The following is a 13305-nucleotide window of genomic DNA, read 5'->3' on the forward strand; positions in this document are numbered from 1 at the left end:
TTTGTGTACGTGCTCAAAAACAACGCTACAATTTTAATATGATATAGTGACTGTGTTTTTAATGTATATGATTTAATGTGATATTTGTAAATAACTTATCACTTTTGAAGTAACCAATCAATTTTGTTTTTAGCTGAAGATGGCTCAATTATGAACTGAAACATACCCTAGAAGTGTAAAATGAACTTATATTATGACAAGTATTGAATAGGTGGATCAAATCAATAAATTCTCTTAAAGAATTGAATCTTATTAATGCTCTATACAATGGTGAAAACAGCATCAAAATCTGTTTCGTGGTTCACAACATTAGCCCATACAAACACAGACATACACTTACCAGAAGCTTGATTTTATAATATGTACAAATACACAGTAAAAAAAAGCAATGAACTGCCGAGATGCACTTGTCATTTTTCTTAGAGCAGCAAATATGACCATCATCAAACACTGACAATCATTTAAGAATTACTGGCCAATGAAACAGAGGAAGTGTGTGTACATCATCTGAAGAAAAATGAAATTACAATGACCTAAGTACACAACTTTGTTTTCTCTCCCAGGCTTCCCAGGCATCAGCCTTGAGGTACAGTTTGGCACTTGCCATGCTAGCCTATGATCAACATAGTGATATTTACCTGAATTTCTTGTCTCTTGTCCAGAAGATCATCACCCAACGTGTGTAACTTAGTAAAATTGATACGAAGATTTGTCATCTTCAAAAGATTTTGAACTTCAGGTGAGTAAGGGTCATCAATTGGTAGATTAGGTAGAAGGACCCTGAATATGATCTGAAATAAAAAGGCAGTATTTAAGAGAAACAAACCAAAGGGCTCATTATATGAAGCTATAACATTGCATTTGAGATAAATGAACATTTTTTTAAGAGCAAAAATATCTGTCTGAAGAAGATATTACAATCTTTTCTCATCTAAATTGTTTCTTATGTAAGTTATCTGGCAACAACTGATTCAGAAGGAGATATTACCTAACAATAAATTCTCTCTCTGAAATGATTAAACACAAGTATAGTTCACAGTGAGAAAGATGTGCCTCACTTCCAAATTTGTCACGAATTTAAATTATGATTTCTTTGCCTAAACAATTCATTGAATTTTTTAATACATATTGATAAAAATAATCTTTCATTTTTTCTTGAACTTGTGTGCGAATCCAATACCACTGCCTCCCTTCTCATCATTTCCCACTTATTTACATGCACCTTCTTTGTTAACTCAGCCATTTGTGGCCAGATTTCTTCAACTCAGTGTTAAATTCTACTTAACAAATGTTAACTAACAAATGTTATTAATTTAACACTTTGGTTAAAAGTACCCTGTTTCATGAACACATTTTCAACATTTGTTATGAAACAACTGTTAAAGACAAATTAACACATTTCCGTCAAGATCTCTGAACACGGTCGTTTGTGTTTGAGAAAATGGTTCAAAGATCGTGACCGCTGAAAGAGTTGTGATTGGCCAATCCGGGCAAGCTCCTGTGTTCTGATTGGCTACTCCAAGGCCAGAGTTCCCTTTAAAAGGGGTTAGGCAGCATTTCGTGAGTGGTCTTAAGTCTCTGAGCAGTCTTGGTCTTGGCCTGCTGAGCCAGCCGAAGTTTTTGACGTCGTGAACGTCTCCTCGGTACCAGCATGGGCAGCCTTGGGGTAAGCGCTGTTGCTTTCTGTCTGGTTTTAAGTTCCATTTAATTTTCGTTGGTGTATCACAGGAGTTTGCCCTAATCGCCACTTTGTTGATCAGATGTGAAAAGCAAGTTTTGATATCACTCTAAAATATAGTAGGGGCTGCCTGGCCGAGGCAGTAAAGGCGTTCTCGGTTCGCCCAGAAGGACGTGGGTTTGAATCCCCGCCAGGAAGTCGTAAAATTTAAGAAACGAGATTTCCACTTCTGGAGGTGCATATGGCCCTGAGGTTCACTTAGCCTACACCAAAAATGAGTACCAGGTTAATTCCTGGGGGTAAAGGCGGCCGGGCGTAGAGCTAACCACTCTACCCCATCACGTGCCGGGGTTAACAATGGTGGAAGCCTTTACCTTCCACTTCTCCAAGGGCCTTCATGGCCTGTACGGAGGTGACTTTGCTTTTTTGCTTTTTGCTAAAATGTAATAGTATTTTGTGTTCCCTCTTACCTTCAAGATTGTATGTGTGGAATTTGTTTTGTGCTGAGGTGTATTTGCTTAAACTCTTTAAACTTAAGGCAAAGCTCTTGTCTAGGAACATGTAAAACTATATTTGTCAAAGAAAAGCGTATAGTGTGTGTCTAGATTTGGTGTACTGGCAAATTTGTTTAGGAAGTTAATTTGTATTGCCGATTTTGTAAGTAACATTTTGAAAACAAGAGATCACTATTGGCTTTTTCGGAAAACCACAAACTTCACACCTACATGGCCCTTGGTAAGGTTTCCCAGTTCCCTTTCCACTTTCCTGGTTTATTATCATCAAGTTGCCCCTACTGATATTTACCAGTGTTGTTATCGGTAGAGTTCCGCGTAGTTCATCAGATGTTTTATTGTGTGTGTAGTGTTTTAGGTACCCTGTAACTGCACTTACTTTCCTCCCTTTAACTGTGTTCAGTGTAGCCGCTGAAGTGCCGGTTACATATTGCAATTGCGGCAATAGCCGCTGAAGTGCCAGTTACATATTGCAAATGCGGCTACACTGAACACAGTTAAAGGGAGGAAAGTAAGTGCAGTTACAGGGTACCTAAAACACTACACACACAATAAAACATCTGATGAACTACGTGGAACTCCGCCGATAACAACACTGGTAAATATCAGTAGGGGCAATTTGATGATAATAAATCAGGAAAGTGGAAAGGGAACTGGGAAACCTTACCAAGGGCCATGTAGGTGCGAAGGTTGCGGTTTTTCAAAAAAGCCAACAGTGATCTCTTGTTTTCATAATATTTACAAAATCGGCAATACAAATTAACTCCCTAAACAAATTTGCCAGTACACCAAATCTAGACACACACTATACGCTTTTCTTTGACAAATATAGTTTTACATATTCCTAGACAAGAGCTTTGCCTTAAGTTCAAAGAGTTTAAGCAAATACACCTCAGCACAAAACAAATTCCACAAATACAATCTTGAAGGTAAGAGGAAACACAAAATAGAGTGATATCAAAACTTGCTTTTCACATCTGATCAACAGAGTGGCGATTAGGGCAAACTCTTGTGATACACCAACAAAAATTTAAATGGAACTTAAAACCGGACAGAAAGCAACAGCGCTTACCCCAAGGATGCCCATGCTGGTACCGAGGAGACGTTCACGACGTCAAAAACTTCGGCAGGCCAAGACCAAGACGGCTCAGAGACTTAAGACCATTCACGAAATGCTGCCTAGCCCCTTTTAAAGGGAACTCTGGCCTTGGGGTAGCAAATCAGAACACAGGAGCTTGCCCGAATTGGCCAATCACAACACTTTCAGTGGTCGCGATCTTTGAACCATTTGAACCATTTTCTCGAACACAAACGATCGCGATCCTTCCATTTCCAGAATAGTAAGAACCTATTTCTCGAATGCGTAACTAACAAAGGCCAACACACGCTGTTCAAAAATTCGAGGCACAAACTTTCTGGACTGTTCCAGTAAATATAGCAATGTAATCTACTAGTTACAAATACAATATGTTACAAAAATATTTACACTGTACAGATTAGGTAATTACATGGAATACAAATAAAATATTCTAGAACATACAGTAAGTACTACTTAAAAGGTTTACAAATAAAATCCACTACAAACACTTTCCACTTCCAATATATTCTACACCTGTGTCAACGAACACATTTCCGACATTTGTTATGAAAGAATTGTTAAAGACAAATTAACACATTTCCGTCAGATTTCTGAACACATCTGACAGAGAGCATCTTTTGTTTCTTTACAGAGTATTACATAGTCTTTACATACATGGCCTGCACATGGTTGATGTAAGTTATGGTTAGCAGAGACCGCTAAGATGTAAACAAGTCAAGTAAGAGGCAAAAGGAGAGTTATTATGAAGAATGCAAGACAAATATTATAGATTTAATTTGAAAATGTGCAAGTATGCTTGAAAAATGAAAGAATGGACTGTTATATCACAACATTCAATATATTCTTATATGAGTGCAATCTAAGGCTTCTACATCACTAAGAAAATGTGATAACTGATATGTCTTTGATGGTTTTCGGGCATTCTTTTATTGTGGGGAAAATAATGTAATGCCTTGTTAATGCTGCAATGTAAATAGAAATTCTTTGCACAATTCTACTCATTCTTGTCTTGAACTCATGAATATTCTGAAACATAATATCAAACAAGGAGAGGCCAGATCCAATGTCCAACTGATTTAAACGAGCTTCAATGTGCCTGTGTGGGGATACTCAACAGTAACTCGTATATAAGGGTTTAATATTAATATAGGCCTAAACGTTCTCACAGTTAGGCCGCGTGCACACTGAGCGCGCTTCGCATAGTGTGTCGCGTGTTGCTCAACGTTAAGCGTCACGATAAAAAATAACCAGTGCTTTGTTCGTAATCCAGGTGTTCACACCGCCCACGCTCTGCTGCGCTGAACGCCTATCTTACAGCTAAGCGAAGCGCCAGACAACGCGCAGTGTTGGTTAATTGCTTAGCGTTACCTAGCTGGTTCTGAATCTATGGAAGAAGAATTTATTCATGCAGTGTTTCAAAGAGAAGAAATATGGAACCCAAGACACAAAAACTATAAAAATGTAACTGTTTTGCAAAATAAGTGGACTTAAGTATCTACAACAGTTGTATCGCATTCCTACAGTAAACATATACAGTAATATTACTTCTACTGTCACACTTTACTGGGCTTAACATTGTGACAGGATGAAATTGGGTATGGATTTTAGTGTCAGAAGTGTCCGAGGAGAAGTTTGGCTTGCCAGGTGTAGGTCTTTTGAATTGACGCCCGTAGATGACCTGCATCATGATGAGGATGAAATGATTATAAATACATACACCCAGCCCCCGTGCCAATACAATTTACTAATTATGATTACAATTCCCGACTCTGCCGGGAATCGAACCCGGGACTCTATGACCAAAGGCCAGTACGGTAACCATTTAGCCATGTAGCCGGACACTTTGTGAACAAGTGCATATAATCTCCCAGACTCTGTCATATCGGTTTATAATTTTGCCAATGGAGGGTGGTAACATGAAGAATATCACTCTGCAGGCTAGTAGTGGGTTTGGAAGTAAATATTTCTGTTTATTAATTATATTTGTCGCACATTTACTCCACTTTTGTTACGATGATTAATTGTGTATGCTAACTGTAACAATATTGCAAAATACTATTTATAATTATTATATAAAGAGCGTGATTTAGCCGGAAATTTAGATAATTCGGAAAATTGAATTTCTCCCAATACTTCTCTGCTTCTTGACGCCATATTTAAGTTGCAGGGTTTGGAAGGTCAAAGGTATTTTTTGTCATTCTTAAATAATCATAAAATTTATCGCGATAAAGTATTGCATCTCTGTGCAAACGATGGAATTCTCTGAAAGTACCGTAATTCGTTCTTCATTAAATTCATGAACCCACTTTCGATTCTTTTTATTTTAAATTTTAGGTAACTGTTATCCATCAGTAAACTGTTTCTAGTGTACTTGGATAACGGCATTAGTTTGTGACCACCCTAAAATGCCTCGCACCAAACTAAGCTGAGAGCATGGCGTAGAGTTTTCGGTGTGAACAGCAAGCACGCCTTGCGCTATGCATAGCATTTCACGCTACACGCGACACACTATGCGAAGCGCGCTCGGTGTGCACGCGGCCTTACTGCTGGATCTCTCTGTCATGTATTAATTTGAGGTAGAAAATAAAGTTCACTGCAGTTTGCATAATAATTTTATTCACATTTTTATCTTCTTTCAAATAACAATTTCTTTTGTAAAATAAAAGAACCACAGCTACGACGAGACTCGAACTCACGTCGTTGAGGTTCACAGACAAATATGGTAACCACTCGGCCACCGCTCCGCTTGATTATGTTGTAACTCTCCAAGTATGCATTGGAATCGGGGATTAATTAACTTTTTGGAAATTATTAGGTTGCGGGCCTGACATGTAAAGTAAAATGTGTTCTTCTTTTAGTGTTCTATCACCTCCACTTGATCCAAAGCGGATCCTGTGTCATGATATTTGTCCTCAATTTTTTGAAAATGAAAGCATATTGACCTAAACCCTTATAAATGAGTTAGGTACTGTCGAGTGTCGCAAACAGGTACAATGAAGCTCATTGAAATCGGTAGAACGCAGGGTCTGTCCTCTCCTTGGAAGAACTATAAACAACTGCTGCACTGGAGACACTGATAAGTTCAATCTGTTGGAAACTCTAACATATTTTCAATTTCTTCTACTACCTTGCTCATTATGGCTTTGGTTATTAGATATATTTGTAGAAAACCTTCTTCTGACAACTCTCAAAAGTCGTACTTTCTTAGTATGGGTCGTCCTTTGCCTTCTTCAGTTCATAAATAGTCTTCATACGGCAGTAAAGCTTTAAAATTACGTTGTTCTACATGCTACAATTTTGAAATTTTAACAGCTGTTAAGATATTTAACACAGGGCTGCTGCCATGTTAATTTAACACAAGTATTAACAATTTGTTAGAGTTAACAATTCTTGATGAGATGGCCATTTTGTAAAATTATGTTTTAAACCTCCTTAACAGCAGTGTTAACACTTAACATTCGTTGAAGAAACTGAACCCATACTTTCTTTCTTTCTTTCTTTCTTTCTTTCTTTCTTTCTTTCTTCCATAAGCCCTAGTGATACAGACAGCATTCCATCAAATTCCACTTCATTCACCAAGAAGCTTCCAAGCAGTCCATGCCCTGTCCAATGAAAGTGGAACACCATCACTCCCACAGGTCTGAGAATTGTTCAGATCACTGCAATTGTGAATGTTAAATTTTTGTGAAAAAAAAGCTGTTGGTTTTACATACACATACTCTCAGCAAAAATCAAGCTTATAAGCTCTACTGTTTACATCTTAAGATGATCTTGAAGGATTAAGAAATGATGAAAGGGAATTTGACATAATGCACAGTTGATAAATGTAACATTACCCATTTCCTACGAGAGAGATCTGAAGGTGTACAAGTGACTGGGAAGCATGGACTGCTGATGAATTGTGTCGCATTGTGTTCAGCATGAATCGCGGTTCTGCACTAGCCCAGTTATCGTCCTGTGGAGAGGTCCCATTCTTCCAATGTTTTGGACAGGCACAGCAGTGTTACTCCTGGCATCATGGTGTTGGGAGCCATCGGGTATGACTTCAGGTCATGATTGGTAGAGATTGAGGGAACTTTGACGGCACAACAGTATGTCCAGACATCCTGCCTCTCATACGACAGTATCATGGTGCCATTTTTCAACAGTACAATGTTTGCCCACACACAGCACGTGTCTCTATAAACTGTCTGAATGATGTTGAGGTACTCCCGTGGCCAGCAAGATCCCCAGATCTGTCCCCGATAGAACAAGTATGGGACAAGCTCGGACAGCAACTCCGTCCCAGTGCAGTATCCAGGATACCAAGGACCAGTTACAAAGTTGTGGGCCAGCTTGCCTCAGGAGAGGATACAACAGCTTTATGACACACACATGCATTCAGGCCAGAGGGGATGCAATGTCATACCCATAAAGTGGGCTCATACTGCCAAGTTCTCTGTAAATTTAACTAGATTTTGTAATCACCGTAATAACATCACATACCCTCTCATCATGTGAAGTTTCATTTCATTTCCTCCTCCCCTTCAAGGCACTTCAACTTTTCCTTTTTCAGGCACTGTATATGTACGACACATTATCCTGAAGTTTAATTAAGGCACGTTCTTTCATATTCATTTGAATCATTCATTTCCTGTACACAAAACCTTTCATAATAATAATAATAATAATAATAATAATAATAATAATAATAATAATAATAATAACGATAACAAACACGCCAGGCTGAGTGGCTCAGACGGTTGAGGCACTGGCTTTCTGACCCCAACTTGGCAGGTTCGATCCTGGCTCAGTCCGCTGGTATTTGAAGGTGCTCAAATACGTCAGCCTCGTGTCAGTAGATTTACTGGCACGTAAAAGAACTCCTGCGGGACTAAATTCCGGCAACTCGACGTCTCCAAAGACCGTAAAAGTAGTTAGTGGGATGTAAAGCAAATAACATTAACATTGATAACAAACATTAATCATCATCATCTGTTTATCCTCCAGGTTCGGTTTTTCCCTCGGATTCAGTGAGGGATCTCACCTCTACCGCCTCAAGGGCAGTGTCCTGGAGCTTCAGACTCTTGGTCGGGGATACAACTGGGGAGAATGACCAGTACCTCGCCCAGGTGGCCTCACCTGCTATGCTGAACAGGGGCCTAGTGGAGAGATGGAAAGATTGGAAGGGATAGGCAAGGAAGAGGGAAGGAAGCGGCTGTGGTCTTAAGTTAGGTACCATCCCGGCATTCACCTGGAGGAGAAGTGGGAAACCATGGAAAACCACTTTCAGGATGGCTGAGGTGGGAATCGAACCCACCTCTACTCATTTGACCTCCCGAGGCTGAGTGGACCCCGTTCCAGCCCTCGTACCACTTTTCAAATTTCGTGGCAGAGCCAGGAATCGAACCCGGACCTCTGGGGGTGGCAGCTAATCACACTAACCACTACACCACAGAGGCGGACAACAAACATTAATAACGAATTAAAATCAACAACATCATCTTAACATCCTGTAATCCTCATTTATGTACATTTCCATGTTTGTTTCATTTCAGGCACACATCTATATTTATGTTTACCTGTCATGTGCATGCTTACATTTGGAATTAGTTATTTATAGTTCTGGTTTGCGATCTTCTTTTTTCAGCTTTAGTATGACAAACCTACACGGTTCATATCATATTGTGTTTTGTCATGTGTTATTGTGTTTCTTCTGCAGAATTTTCTTTAGGCAATGTTGTTAAGTTTGGGTTGACAGTCTCCTCTCAAGTTTAGTTTAGTTATGAAGCGTGTTTTTTAAGTAAGGTCCGTTTTGTTGTAGACACTAGTAGTTCGCGCGCATATCGCAACGAGCACGTGCATCGTGTACCGGCATGCCTCAGGAACAACTGTGCTCAGTTTCAGCTCTGTAGCTAACCTGTACGGTTCTGTTCTGTGCTTTCAAAATGTTTAAGACTATCAACTCACCCGCCGCGTGTGAGGTTCGGTCAGTGACACGGTTTTTGTCAGCAAGGAACCTGTCTGCTGCAGAAATTCATCGACAGATTTGCAAAGTGTACGGTGATACTGTTATAAGCAAAGCAAAGTGCGTAAGTTGGTACGACAATTCAAAGATGGTCGTGACAACGTCCATGATGAGGACCGCTCCGGTCAACTTTCTTTGATTACAGATGATTTGGTGGCTTCAGTTGAAGCGAAGATTCGTGAGAACAGGCACTTCACAATAACAGGTCTCCCAAACGAATTTCCTGACATGTCGAGATCAGTGCTTTACAACATTGTTTCTGAACACCTAAAGTTTAGGAAACTGTGCTCCCGTTGAGTCCCGAAACTCCTAACAGAGGACCACAAAAACCAAAGATTTGAGTGTGCGATGAAGTTCTTAACTCGTTATGACGAAGAAGGTGACGGTTTCTTGAGTCAGATTGTAACTGGAGACGAAACATGGGTTTCGCATATCACGCCCAAATTGAAGCAACAGAGCAAGGAATGGAGAGACACACACACTCACCTGTAAAGGTGAAGGCCAAACAGACTCTGTCCCAGCGCAAAATCATGGCGTCGGTGTTTTGGATTAGGCATGGTGTTTTGTTGGTCGACTTCATGCAACGAGGAACCACTATCAATGCAGAAGCATACTGTCAAACCCTGAGAAAGCTACGCAGAGCAATTCAAAACAAAAGACGCGGCATGCTGACAAAGGGAATTGTCCTTCTCCATGACAATGCAAGACCTCACACTGCAGGTCAGACCACCCGCCCTACAGTCCTGATCTTGCACCGAGCGATTACCATCTGTTCCTCACCTCAAACATCACCTCAGTGGCAACCATTACAATGATGACGACGACGTGAAAATGGCAGTGAACTCTTGGTTATCGGCAAGTTTCTATGAAGAGGGTATTTTATAATTGGTTACAAGGTATGATAAGTGTTTGAACAAACTTGGCAACTATGTCGAAAAATAGAGTGAAGTATGTACTTTCTGAAAATAAATTTCCTTTTTTGAAATAACCTTTCGTTGTGTACTTATTTTCAAACAGACCTTACTTAAAATACATGCCTCATATTTGCAGTAATTATACTAATTTTGCAGTAACGTATTGAACTGAATTCCACAACAGTTTTATTAATTTCTAAATTACTAATTTAATTTGATTAATATTCATTACTTTATGATCTTATTAACTTATAATTTTTGCCAAATGAATAATCTGCTTCATATCTATTCATGACAGTGGAACTTCGTGATGAGCTAGTTAGTTACGTATTTCATTCACTTTTAAAACAATATTGCATCGTCCATGTGAAAAAAAAATGTTATCAATGGATCCATTGTAAAAATTAAGTGCCTTGTTTGTTTTTCTTGTACAATGATATAACATCAGATGTCCAACAACTTTTCCAGATAATCAGGCCTCATTATTTGTTGTACACTTGGTAATAATGTTTTATTTTTGTCATTGACAAGACACCCGTGAGCTCATTGTGAACTCCACTACCTAGAGATTGTGTTTCTCATTAATTCAACCCTGAAGTGCTGGCAAAACTGAGTGCCAGAAGAATTGTACATACTGGTGATATATATAATTAGCACGATTTAAAAAGAAAACTATTTGTTGTTCTGCTGTTCAATAAATTAGGTATGTGAAGTGGGCTGGGCTGAATATGGAACATCAAATGGCCCAATTAGTGTATTAAAAATTTTGCATTTATGACAGATTTTGTTAATGACTTTTTATTGTTTTTGTTTCTTTTTTAGGTTTTTTTTTTTTTTTTTTTTTTTTTGCTAGGGGCTTTACGTCGCACCGACACAGATAGGTCTTATGGCGATGATGGGATAGGAAAGGCTTAGGAGTTGGAAGGAAGTAGCCTTAATTAAGGTACAGCCCCAGCATTTGCCTGGTGTGAAAATGGGAAACCACGGAAAACCATTTTCAGGGCTGCCGATAGTGGGATTCGAACCTACTATCTCCCGGATGCAAGCTCACAGCCGCGCGCCTCTACGCGCACGGCCAACTCGCCCGGTGTGACCATATGTAGTGGAGGGAGCAGTTATTTTTGCAAGTGGCTGGTCCGTAGCAATTTTTAATTTACTACTTGGAACGCCACTTTTCAAATCCATCGCATAAGCTGGGTGAGCAAAAATTTTTCATGAACTTATATGGTGTTTTCGCTTAAAGACTTACTACAATATGCCCTTCAGGCATTAATTGCTACCTGAACTTCATTCTGTGAATAATATTTGAGCACTTAATATCTCCAGTCCATTTTCAACTTTACACAGTGGACTTTCCATGGACAAATGTTTGAAGAGTACTTACGTGAAAAACTATCTGTTCGGAAACACATGTTGTTAGGTCAGTGTCTATATAGTACAATCTAAGCAGCCTGATTGTTTCCATCTCCCTCCCTTCCCCATCTTCTGATTTCTCCCTTTGTATATCTTCTATTTTATGGACCTAATTTCTATTTTCTACTTGTGTTGTATAACCCTGCTGGGTTTTGTAATCTAAACTGTGGCCTTTACGCATCTTTGTTCGTAAAATAGTTACCTCTTTTTTCTTAAGGTCTCTGTTTTTTCCTGTCCAGTATTGTTATCATGGATGGATCTTTTGTCATAAGCTTGATGAAACTCCTTTTGTGTCATTTCCAAATCTAATCACGATCTACACGATCGCATTTGTTAATGTCTGGTGTTACTCTTTCGGAATTTGTACGAATTTTCATGTTAAAACTTGGTTACTATAATCATCTGTTGTTATTTGAGGTTTATTGTAAAATATATATATATTTTTTAATTAACTTCTTTTCACGGATAAGTTTCTGATGTTACACCTTTTCCCTGTACTTGAATTATGTACTTACCACGCAACATCCTCTCAGTTCGCCTAGCAACGCTGTGCACTAACTCTGCCCACTAATTTGTGGTTCTAGTATTTGATTGTAAGTTCTCAATGATTTTCTTCCTTTACCCTGGGAACCAACCGTGTCTGAAGTGATATTTTGTATAGGTCTGTCTGCGGTTTGTAATATTCCCACCAGTCGCATGGTTGCCTGTCCCTCAGGAAATACGTTGGTCAGATACTTGTTCATAAAATCATCAGGACATACTGTACACATTTCGGTTAATATTATTCCTTTCCGTCGATGTTACTCCAAAAATAAGAATTACTCCTTCATCACATAACTCATCATCACAATCATCATCATCATCATCATCATCATCATCATCATCATCATCATCATCATCATCATCATCATCGGCAGCAGCAGCAGCATTTCCCCTTTTCAAGCTCACGCTGGATGGAGGCAAATATGGTTCCTCTCTACTACATCCTGTCTCTCCACCATTCCTCACCCAGCACCGCATTCCAGTCCAGGTTTTGTTGTCCTATGCTGTTCTTCACAGAGTCCATCCATTGTAATCCTGGTCTTCCTTGTCCTCTCTTTCCAGTGCTTGTCTAGGCAGTCTTTCTTCTTTCATCTGCTTGACATGTCCAAACCATCTCAATCTGTTCTATTCCAGTTTGGCTTTGCACATTTAGCTCTTTTCCTATGTCTTCATACCTCACTCTATCCCTCCTTGTCTTCTGTACCATACTCCACAGGAATTTCATTTCAGCCGTCTGTACTCTACTCTCATCTCTCTAAGTTACTGTCCAGGTTTGTGCTGTTTATGTCATTATGGGCAAGTAATATCCCTCGTACATTACTTCTTCAGCCTTCATTGGTGCATCTTTATTCCATACTAATCTCTGTATCTGGTGGTGAAAGGCACTCCCCAGTTGTATCCTCCTACTAATTCGATATCCAGTCGTCAATGTTCTGTCAGTTCACTCCCCAAGTAATTAGAGTGTTCTATACTATTTCCAGTTCCCTGTCTCCAATTCTGATAGCTTCTTTTCCTCCTTTACTTCCTCTAGACATAACCATTGTCTGGCTCTTCTCCATGTTGATCCTCAATCCCCATTCTCCAATTTGGATTCAGAAGTGTGTCAGGTTCCCCAAACTTTAGTTCTGGGGATGCTGTCA

General features: G+C 39.4%; 1 protein-coding gene across 3 annotated transcripts in view; it reads right to left on the reverse strand.

Moving 5' to 3' along the window:
- Positions 1-13305, reverse strand: part of LanB1 (laminin subunit beta-1) — a 584100-nt gene that overhangs the window by 276936 nt on the left and 293859 nt on the right. For all 3 annotated transcript variants that reach the window (XM_067141389.2, XM_067141390.2, XM_067141391.2), the window contains exon 8: positions 639-791. In XM_067141389.2, the coding sequence (XP_066997490.2) occupies positions 639-791 (153 nt within the window). The remainder of the gene's footprint in view (positions 1-638; positions 792-13305) is intronic.

Source organism: Anabrus simplex, chromosome 2, assembly GCF_040414725.1.
Source record: "Anabrus simplex isolate iqAnaSimp1 chromosome 2, ASM4041472v1, whole genome shotgun sequence".
Taxonomy (NCBI): Eukaryota; Metazoa; Arthropoda; class Insecta; order Orthoptera; family Tettigoniidae; genus Anabrus; species Anabrus simplex.